Genomic DNA, 10,890 nt, shown 5'->3' on the forward strand with positions numbered 1-10,890 from the left:
AGAAAAATAGAAAGTAGTTCATTAAAAAAATATTTCTTGTTGGGGATTCATAACGCTGAAAACTGTAAACAACTTATATTCTGACAACGGAGCTTTCAAATTAACTGTGGCATATTATCAGCTCAAAGCAGCCAGTCAAAACAATAAATATGAAAATAATGCAGTAACGTGAAAAAGTTTGTACACTGTCACTTTAAAAGTAATACAATCTTTTTGATATCGAGCTCCATGAGCCGTTCGTGTATTTTGGCGATTAATCCTTTGTCCGTTGTTTCATTTGTAAATATTTTCTCCCATTCTGAGGGTTGTCTTTTTGTCTTGTTTATGGTTTCCTTTGCTTAAAAGCTTTTAAGTTTAATTAGGTCCCATTTGTCTCCTTTTGTTTTAATTTTCATTACTCTAGGAGGTGGGTCAAAGAAGATCTTGCTGTGGTTTATGCCAAAGAGTGTTTTTCCTATGTTTTCCTCTAAGAGTTTTACAGTGTCTGGTCTTGCATTTAGGTCTTTAATCCATTTTGAGAAAACCATAATTCAAAAAGAGACATGTACCAGTGTTCAGTGTAGCACTATTTACAATAGCCAGGACATGGAAGAAACCTAAATGTCCATCGACAGATGAATGGATGAAGAAGATGTGGCACATATATAGAATGGAATATTTCTCAGCCATAAGAAGAAACGAAATTGACTTAATTGTAGTGAGGTGGATGGACCTAGAGTCTGTCATACAGAGTGAAGTAAGTCAGAAAGAGAAAAATAAATACCGTATGTGAACACATATATATGGAATCTAAAAAAAAAAAAAAAGGTTCTGAAGAACCTAGGGGCAGGACAGGAATAAAGACGCAGACGTAGAAAATGGACTTGAGGACACGGGGAGGGGGAAGGGTAAGCTGGGACGAAGTGAGAGAGTGGCATGGACATATATACACTACCAAATGTAAAATAGATAGCTGGTGGGAAGCAGCTGCATAGCACAGGGAGATCAGCTCAGTGCTTTGTGACTACCTAGAGGGGTGGGATAGGGAGGGCGGGACGGAGGCTCAAGAGGGAGGGGATGAGGGGATATGGGGATATGTGTGTGCATATGGCTGATTCATTTTGTTGTACAACAGAAACTAACACAGCATTGTGAAGCAATTATACTCCAATAAAAATGTATTAAAAAAAGTAATACAATCAACCAGGGGAAGCCAAGGTGGAATGCAGACTGAGACAAAAAAACCTAAGTGTGTGACAGACATCACTGAAAGGCATGAGGTGGGGAGGGCAGGGAGCAGCTGACAAGTAACTTTGAAAAACAGCATTTTGAATGGCAACCGTAATTGCACTGTACTTCAGTTGATAAAGTTGTTTCTTATGGGGATACAGGCTAACAAATCTGAAACCACTTCCATATATACTAGATTCAAATAAGCAAATGATGGTGGATGGTGGGAGCCAGGCTTCCCACTGTCTGAGAAGGAAGTAATAGATAAGCAAGGAAGGAATGTGAGAAAGGCCCCTGTAGTAATGGGTTCATCAGAGACACCAGTCATGTTTCGCTTACTGTAGATACAGAAAAAATTATGCATACAAATTACTAACATGGGTTAGTATACATACACCTATTTCCTAGCTCTGTCACATGAGAGGGCCTAGAAGCAATGATACTCTAGTAGCAATGAGCACACCCAGAGTCCAGATCTTGATTTCTAAATACCATTTCCCAATAAAAGAAACCAAAGTTCCTCAGAGAAATGGCTGATCCTAGAGCCGGAGCAGGGAAAATACAAGATGAGCCTGGAGCATCTTGAGTCTCAGAAAGTAAGGAAGTGCTCTAAAAGTAAAATGACAGGAGCATGTCAAAGGAACACAAGAGGGCTTCCCTGGTGGCACAGTGGTTGAGAGTCCGCTTGCCAATGCAGGGGACATGGGTTCGTGCCCCAGTCCGGGAAGATCCCACATGCTGCAGAGCGGCTGGGCCCGTGAGCCATGGCCACTGAGCCTGCGCGTCCGGAGCCTGTGCTCCGCAACGGGAGAGGCCACAACAGTGAGAGGCCCGCGTACCACCAAAAAAGAAAAAAGGAACACAAGAGCCAAGCTGGAAGAGTCAAAGCAGGGACAATTTTAGCAACAAAATGACACAGTACTGGATTATAACCCAAAGTAAAAAGTAAATGTGTGAGTCCATACTGATATAAGTAAATGACTGAATTAAATACATGGGAGAGAAGAGACGAATCTTCCTTACAGAAGAATTCCAAACAATATATGCAGGTACTACCCACACCAGGACGTGGAGCTCTCCCCCTTGAGTACAGGCTGGACTTAGTGACTTGCTTCCAAATAATAAAGTATGGGGGGAGAAGAGCAACTCTTTAGTGAAAAAACCTGACAAACATTACCCTGGCCAGGAGATCAAGGTTAACACCATCAGTGTTAAGTCCTATTAATGCATATACCCCTGACATGATGGGATAAGAGCACTTCACCTCTGTGCTATTGTTCCCCCAAACCCGTAACTCCAGTCTAATCATGACCTGATCAGTACTTCTCAAACTGTCAAGGTCATGACAAACAGGGAAAGAGTGACAAACTGTCACAGATCAGAGACTAGGCAGACATGACAACTAAAATGCAATGTGTGACGCTGGACCAGATCCTGGAACAGAAAAAGGACATTAATGGAAAAACTGGAGAAATCCAAATAGAGTGCAGATGTTAGTTAATAGTGATGCATCAGTTCTGGTTTCTCAGTTCAGACAAATCTACCACGGTAATGTTAAGATGTTAGCAATGGGGAAAACTGGACATGGGGTATATAGGGACTTGTACTACCTTTGCAACTTTTCTGTAAATCTAAAATCATTCCAAAATAAATATTTTTTAAAATACTCATAACAATTATCCATCCCTATGATTCAACTACACAAAAAACAATAGATGGATATAAAGACAGATTGGAAAAACAGTGGTTTTATGTGACTAGGGAACATTAAATCTTTTCCCTTTACCACGATAATGCTGTTTTAAACCTCCCAAAGCAGCCCCTGATAACTAGGAACATATATGCCCTTGGTGAGGCAGGAGAATCACATGAGTCTGAAAAAAAGGAACTACAACATGATCTTCCTAGAAGAAGACAAAGTCCAGTAGAGTCAACTGAAATGGCAGGGAGAGAGAGCAGAGGTGACACAGAGCACACCTCAGCTGGCAGGACAGGGCAGTGCTTCTATCTGGGAAATATGTGCTGTGTCCCCTTCCAAGCCTCAAAAATCACCAGCATTGCCCTTAGTGGTTTCCTGGGTTGGGGGAAGACAGCTCTTCGTTTGCAAATTTGTAGACTTTTGTACATATTTATTACTCTAAACAATTTATTTGCCCCAAGAAAAGGACAGAGGACAAGACAGGATGCTCATCACTACAGAAAAAGTCACGAATCCATGTTTAAATCCAGTTACCTTATGTAATCGAAGGTATACATGAGCCGAAGAGAGTTTGTCCACATGAAACCTACAAAGAATGAAAACCACTTTTAGCACGAGGTACAAGATAACCATCTCCTCAGGCCACCTGCATTTAAACCATCCCAATCCAAAAATATTAATTCAGTGCCTACTGCACACTGAGCACGATGGGGGGCAGAAAACAGTCACCACCTCCAAAGAGCTCACTATCAACTGGGAGAGGTGAGAAAAACATGGAAAGATCTGCAGCTGTGTGAGACTAAGTACCAAGACGAGTACAGGAGGCAATGAATGTTAAAAGCCCAGGGAAGGGTGATTTTTCAAGTGAGAAAGAGCTATCAGTGACCCAAGGCTTCAATGATGAACTGAGACTTGGTGGGTCCCAAGCTGAACCACGGGACTTAGAGCAAACACGGGGAAGAAATTTTAGGTGAGAAGAGAAGGGAATGAAAGAAGTCAGCAAGACTCCAGGGTTGCAAGCCTGGGAGACTCACAGGACCACTGACAGTAACATCTTACAGTTGGAGAGGGAGCCAGTTTGGCAAAAAGATGACAGGTTTGGTTTGGGAAATGTTGAGTTTCAAGCGATGGCAAAACAATCCAAAGAGAATGTCAATCACGGAGATGGAAGAGTCAGGTGAGGACTGAAGCAGTAAGCAGACCACATCACCAAATGGGTCAGACCAACAATTCATCCAGCCTTACCTCTGACAATGACACTAATACGCGTCTCCTGGGAAAGCACGGTGATTGCCCTTTATGACGCTGTCCTAAAAATATTCAGAATGCCCTCTCACCCCAGTATCCTAAATATACCTTTCATTAAGGCTCTATCATTCACCAATTTAATTAAATCTTTTAAAACTTACTTCTTTTTTCACCTAGTTCAACATTTGGGGATTTTAAGTTTTTCATATTTACAATTCACCAAATGAAGTTGACCCGCTCTTTCCAACACCCAGAGAGGCCTCCAGAATGCTAGTGATTTCTGTTAACTTTTCTCTTCCTTAGTCCTTTCCTTTCCAGACTGAGGAATGTTCAGTAAAATCCTAAGGAGGCAACGTCACGTCCCATTATGTATTTCTTTAGACATTTTCTTAGCATTAATGGATTTTTTAGAGCTGAAAATGGTTACACACTCATACCTGGTCCAAGATGTAGGCAGTGTGATTCTATATAAAGGTCAAGATTTGCTGTTTCTCATGCCCTCTTTAAAAAGGTTAAGCATCTTGCTAGTCACTTTGGATAAAGAAAATGTTTACACATTTTTGGCAGTCTATGATGACTCTAGGTCTTATGCCTAACCATTAGTGACAGCCAGAAATGAATACAACATCTTAGTTTGATTTATTTTTCTTCTGCTGGTTCATTTACTTATTTGCATTCCCACGTAAGAGATTCCTACTGATTATCATCTGCAGCTTGGCATTTTCTAGCCAGAAAATGTGTTTTTTTGAAAATCTGGAAATTATACCTCACTGCTCTGTTTCAGAATCTTAGGAAAATACCCCATTAGTAAGCAGGCTCAATTGAGAAAACTTCTCCCATTCCAATTTGTTTTAAGTTCTCTATTTACAACAACTCTTTCCTACATACCCATAGTAGCTTGATTGTATTCTGATTCTCCTTAAAGGTCTCTGATGTGGAATTTTATCAAAAGACATACACAAGTAATTTAATGTATATACACACTGGGTTCATACATAGGCAGTCAAAGTCAAACACACCCGGGAATATCACTGCTGATTTACACCAACTTCAGGCTTGTAGGTACACCTCTACAAAGTGCAAGGGGAATGCATGTCCCAACAGTGGTTTGGTTGAAATGTAAAACGAACAAAAAACTCAGTTCTGTAAACAAACTATTTTGAGCGAGTTTCCTTAAAAAACCTTCCAAACCTCCCAAAATGCTCACTCCAAGTTTAAATTATGCCCACCAGTTCCCTAGTTCCCTCTCTTCCTTGTTATCTTCCTCTCCCTGCTTAATCACTATTACTCTTTATTGAATGCAGAGACTAGAAACATGAGCATCCCTGACCTGAGAATGTAGAGATGCACGGGACCCCAAGCTGGGTCGTTTAACTCCTTAAAGTGGGGTCTCTGGAAATACTACTCATTAGGGGGTTTGGAAGCAGTGAACACACACTCTTTGTATTTTCCTTTGTTTAAAATGAATTTAGTTCCACTCTCATTTAATCCTAGAAAAATTCTTTGCTTAAAAGCACCTTAGGAGGTTTCCTGGTATAAACTGAGATGTTGACATTCCCAGAGGTTAAGTTCCAGGTTGAAAATCTGCCCTGGAATGTAGATCAACTGATTCATTCTCTGCACGCCCAGGAATGTTTCCAGGATTGACAGTTTATTAACTGTAACAGGTCTTGAAATTTACGGCTATGCCAGCTCACATCTGACCTAGGATAGCTTCTGGAAATAAAAGTCAATCACTTCCGACAACAGACATTAAATCTCAAGATTAAAGAGTGTCGAAATGGCTATCGGGCAGCTATAGACACCAGTCTGGTAAGTGCCTTCCAGAAGTCTACCTTAACGAAACGAAAAACCCAAGTCATGATACATGAGGTGTAGGTTGTAAACTGGAAATTTCTCTTCCACTCAATTTTTTTTTAAATGTCAAGTAAAAGGATGTAGTGAACTGACTTTCATGGTGCATCTGAGTATGTAACCTTTCCTATGCAGGTATTTCTGCCCCAAACCTTACAGCAGGTAACTGCGTAACAGGTGTGATCATCCTTGTCTCTTGTGTGACAGATCTGGAGATCTTTGGGGCCCTAAGGACAACTGAAATAATCCAGCCAGGGTGACAGGTACTCAAAATAGAGATGACCAGAATGCAGTTACTGTGAAGAAATGTCCAGCAGAGATCATTTGCAGACAGGCAGAGAGCTAGTCAATTAGAAAGTCCACATCTATTGAACACTTACTATGTGCCAGGTCCTACGCTAGGTAGTGGGACAGAGCAGTAAACAAACCGGGTGGATCACTGTCCTGGGCTGGGCGGGGGAGGCAGGGGAGCAGAGCTTATAGTCAAGCGTCCGAGGAAGGTAAGCAGCACCCGATGCAGAAGGCCTGAGCAGTGCAACCTGCCCACCTGAGGTACGGGGGCACCAAGCAGTGTCTACCTTCATGACATATTTGAGTTCAGAAGATGGGCCACTGTGCTGGAACAGGGGGTTGATTTTTTTTATCAGCCTTTAAACTTCCTCAGGTTTCTAGTGCCTCTTGGTTCCTGGAGTGTGGACTTCAGAGAGGGCAGACAGCCAGGGAAGCACTTCCATGGGGTTAGGAGGCGGAGCCTTCACAATGAGGTAGGCTGGAGCCAGAGAGGCGCCCTTCAGTGGGCTCCTGCAGGTAGGCCCAGGGGTTCCGAGAATGGCTACATCTAGGGAGTAGCTTAAGTTAGTCTCTGGGCAATATCTTTCCTACCAGATGTCCAATGCTGCATACCTTACTGAAAATCAGTCAACTCTTCTAAAAAGTGGCAGCCTAAGCTCTGTCACTATAGGGAATTAAGTGAAGGATCTGGGCCCAAACAGCCTGAGGGAAGACAGAAACAGGGATCTAGAACTCGAGCTGGCTGGGGGCCAGCAATGACCCGAGTGGAACTGTTGTTTCCCTTAGCCTGAGTTTCCTCATCTGAAAAATGGGCATGATATTGGTAACTATTTCACAGGGTTGTAGTAAAATGCAATGTATTAGTGGAGGTAAACACTCAACAGGATCTGGCCTACAGTTTATGCGTTTGGTCAATGTCCATTACTACCATCACTAAAGCCAACAGGATCCGAGTGTTTCTCCTCAGAGACGGCATTTGGTAGAGGGGTGTTAGGAGTTGTAGAGACCATATCCTGCTCTACAGTAGGTAGAATTAGGCTCCAGGAGAGAGACATCACAAGGGTTAGAGGGAGTGGCAGAAGCTGCAGCTAGAAAAAGAAAGCAAACTGAGTATGAGAGCATTACATGAAAGAAAAAGAAAGTAGCAGGAATCCATGAACTCCTCACAGGTTTTGGGTTTGAGCTGCAGAAAAGCCCATATAGCATCCCAAGGCAGTTAGAAAAAGAAAAGAATTCAACTAAAATGAAGGGTTTTTTTCCTGCATTTGTTTTGTTGTTTTTTTAGACTGGGTTTGGTGAGCAGCAACATAAAATTATCTTGGAAGGAGGCTAAGAAAGAATATATCATCATTTTTGAAATTTCCATAAATTCTTTTAGAAAGAAGGGGTAGGGGCTGGATCAAGCCAGGGTTAAACTCTTTGTTGAGAAGACAAAAGGGAAGCCAGTCTGTGTTTTCTTTAACGCTGGACCTGGTCAGATGCTCTACCTATTCCACCGACGTGGAAGCTTGCATCTATTTTCTTCACTGCTTCTTGTGAAGCCTGCATCCATCCACTCAAAAAGAGCGGTCTGAGTGTGTTAAGTGAAGTGGTCTCAGTAACCTACTATGAGGAGACACACAGGAGGTAAAAGCAAGCCTATGTTCCTGAGACCTTTGCAGTGAGGCCCGAGATCTAGCCCTAAGACCTCATTCCCAGTTAACGGGGTAATTATAAATGAAGGGAGCTGGCAGTCAGCTATTTACCACTGAATATTCATAGACAAAACGCAACACATGAGTTCCTAGTTTTAATCATAGGAGTCAGGTGGTTGGTCAAGTCTAAGAAAGTAAATAATGATCTATGAAAAGCAGAACCAAAATTGCTACTTACCAAATATCTTCAGGCCAGCCATACTTTATCAGATCTTCATCTGCAGAGACAGGAGAACAAAGAAAAGGAAAAACAAGAGAAATGAAGGTCTTAAGGGATACAAACTACTATGTATAAAATAAATAAGCAGCCAGGATATATTGTACAGCACAGAGAAATAAAGCCACTATTTTGTAATAACTTTAAATGGAGTACAATCTATAAAAATACTGAATCAGTAATGTTGTACACTGAAACTACTACAATATTTTATTTATTTATTTTTAATTTTAATTCAGTTTTAAAAGTATTCTTTGGTTCTTTTATTTATTTATTTTTTGGCTGCACTGCACAGCTTGAGGGATCTTAGTTCCCCGACCAGGGATTGAACCTGGGCCCTGGCAGTGAAAGCGCCAAGTCCTAACCACTGGACCGCCAGGGAATTCCCTAACATAATATTTTAAATCAACTATACTTCAATAAAAATAATTTTTAAATTTTTAAATAAAACAAAACTAAAAACATGTTTTAAAGAGAAGGTTAAATGAAATATGCCAAAGTTTATCATAAGTTGGGAAGGGAAAAAAAAAACAATCTTTTCCACAAAACTTTTTCTCTCCCTTAATAAAGAGTAATTCAAAGAGGCTTTGATGATTGAAAATACCAGAAAAATTTTTTTGATAGTTTTTACAACTGGACGATTATAATCATAATTTTGTATAACATTTATAATCTAAAGTTCAAAGATATTTCTATTTGAAGATAAAACTAACACTGGCAACTCAGAGCAACTGAGATGTTAGATAATGTCTTAGAAAACTGATTCACTATAACAATACTTATATGTTAAAATGGTTTTGCTACAACTTTAAAACCAGTGGACTGCATTTTACGCCTTAAAAATAAAAAAGCTTCTCAATTATAAAATTGTAGAAAATTAGGGAACAAAACAAACACCAGAAATATAAAAAAGAAAATAAAAATCACCTAAAATTCTGTCACATATGAAAATAAAAATAGAAGAAATAGGTAAAAGTTAAAGTAACTGTCTCTGAGAGTAGAACGTGGGTATTGAAAAGGATGGGGTAGAGAACTGATGTTTTTTACTATAAGCATTCTGTTATTACTTGAACTTTTTTTTTTTTGCGGTACGTGGGCCTCTCACCATTGTGGCCTCTCCCATTGCGGAGCACAGGCTCCGGACGCGCAGGCTCAGCGGCCATGGCTCATGGGCCCAGCCGCTCTGTGGCATGTGGGATCTTCCTGGACCGGGGCACAAACCCGTATCCCCTGCATCAGCAGGCGGACTCTCAACCACTGCACCACCAGGGAAGCCCTGAACTTTTAAACTATATATTTGTTAGATAAAAATAAAGATTTTAGAAGTTCTTTGGAAAAAATGACTACATGATTCTATCATATGGATAAACTTTTCTGTTGTTGACATTTGGATTGCTTCTAATTATAAATGCTTCAGTAAATACTTTTTAAATAAATATGTCCATACTCCTGATTATTTCCTTAAGGTGTATATCTAAAAGGTGAAGTATTCGTTCAAAACATATGCATATATATGTTTGTTTTGTTTTGTTTTTGGCTATACCACATGGCTTCCAAGATCTCAGTTCCCCGACCAGGGACTGAACCTGGGCCATGGCAGTGAAAGCGCCAAATCCTAACCACTAGACCACCAGGGAACTCCTACGTATGTATATTTTTAAGGCTAATGATATATATCTCTACAGAAAGGTTATCTCAATATATACCTCTAATAGCCATATTAATAATTAGTAATACAGAAGCATTACTTAAATTATTAAACCTAAAGTTAAAAATTGTAAGGTAAAGTGATTCACATATGATGATTTAAAATGTACTCAAGTATATATAAAATGTACTCAAGTATATATAAAATGTACTCAAGTATTTAAAATGTACTCAAGTACATAAAATGTACTCAAGTACATATAAAATGTACTCAAGTATTTCCAGAAAAGTACATATAAAAAGTACATATAAAAAGTACATATAATGATAGAGTACATATAAAAAGTACATATAAAATATAAAAGTACATATAAGTACATATAAAAGTACATATAAGTACATATAAAATATAAAAGTACATATAAGTACATATAAAATATGTACTTATATGATGATAGAGTACCCTCTTGGATGAGGGTACTCTAAGCAACTGCAGACACCTTGAGTTTTCTGAAGGGTTTTCTACTAGCTTAAGTAAGAAGCTGAGCAAATAGCCGGCCAGTAATCAGAAAAAGGGAATTATAAAAACCTCTTTTCCTCATTTGGGCAATGTTTGGCTCCCTGGTGACACCTGCTGGCTAATAAAAAGAACACACCTGAAAGCTTTTTAGAGAAAGTGACTCATTCAACTTAAAATTCATTTATGTTCCATCCAGCCCTTAGCCTGAAGTCATCAAGGCTATTAGAAGTAAACGTGATGTGCTAGGAGCACTGGAGAACAGGCAACTCTAAAATGTAATACCAGGCTTCCCTGGTGGCGCAGTGGTTGAGAGTCTGCCTGCCCATGCAGGGGACACGCAGGGGACACGGGTTCATGCCCCGGTCCGGGAAGATCCCACGTGCCGCGGAGCGGCTGGGCCCGTAAGCCATGGCCGCTGAGCCTGCGCGTCCGGAGCCTGTGCTCCGCAACGGGAGAGGTCACAGCAGTAAGAGGCCTGCGTACCGCAAAAAAAAAAAAAAAAAAAAAAAAA

At 40.3% G+C, this 10,890-nt stretch overlaps 1 protein-coding gene across 6 annotated transcripts in view; it reads right to left on the reverse strand.

Annotated features, from left to right (window-relative positions):
- Nucleotides 1–10,890, reverse strand: part of CCDC25 (coiled-coil domain containing 25) — a 40,479-nt gene that overhangs the window by 21,742 nt on the left and 7,847 nt on the right. For 5 of the 6 annotated variants that reach the window (XR_003428986.1, XR_003428984.1, XR_003428985.1 and 2 more), the window contains exons 3-4: nucleotides 8,174–8,213; nucleotides 3,443–3,494 (exon numbers count right to left, since the gene is read on the reverse strand). Coding sequence is in view for 2 of the 6 variants with exons in the window: in XM_027088050.1 (XP_026943851.1) it covers nucleotides 3,443–3,494; nucleotides 8,174–8,213 (92 nt within the window). In the remaining 4 variants the exon portion in view is untranslated. The remainder of the gene's footprint in view (nucleotides 1–3,442; nucleotides 3,495–8,173; nucleotides 8,214–10,890) is intronic. The other variant, XM_027088051.1, reaches the window with a different exon arrangement.

Source organism: Aethalodelphis obliquidens, unplaced genomic scaffold (genome assembly GCF_003676395.1).
Source record: "Aethalodelphis obliquidens isolate GAN/ISIS:26980383/991018 unplaced genomic scaffold, ASM367639v1 scaffold61, whole genome shotgun sequence".
In the NCBI taxonomy this organism is placed as follows: Eukaryota; Metazoa; Chordata; class Mammalia; order Artiodactyla; family Delphinidae; genus Aethalodelphis; species Aethalodelphis obliquidens.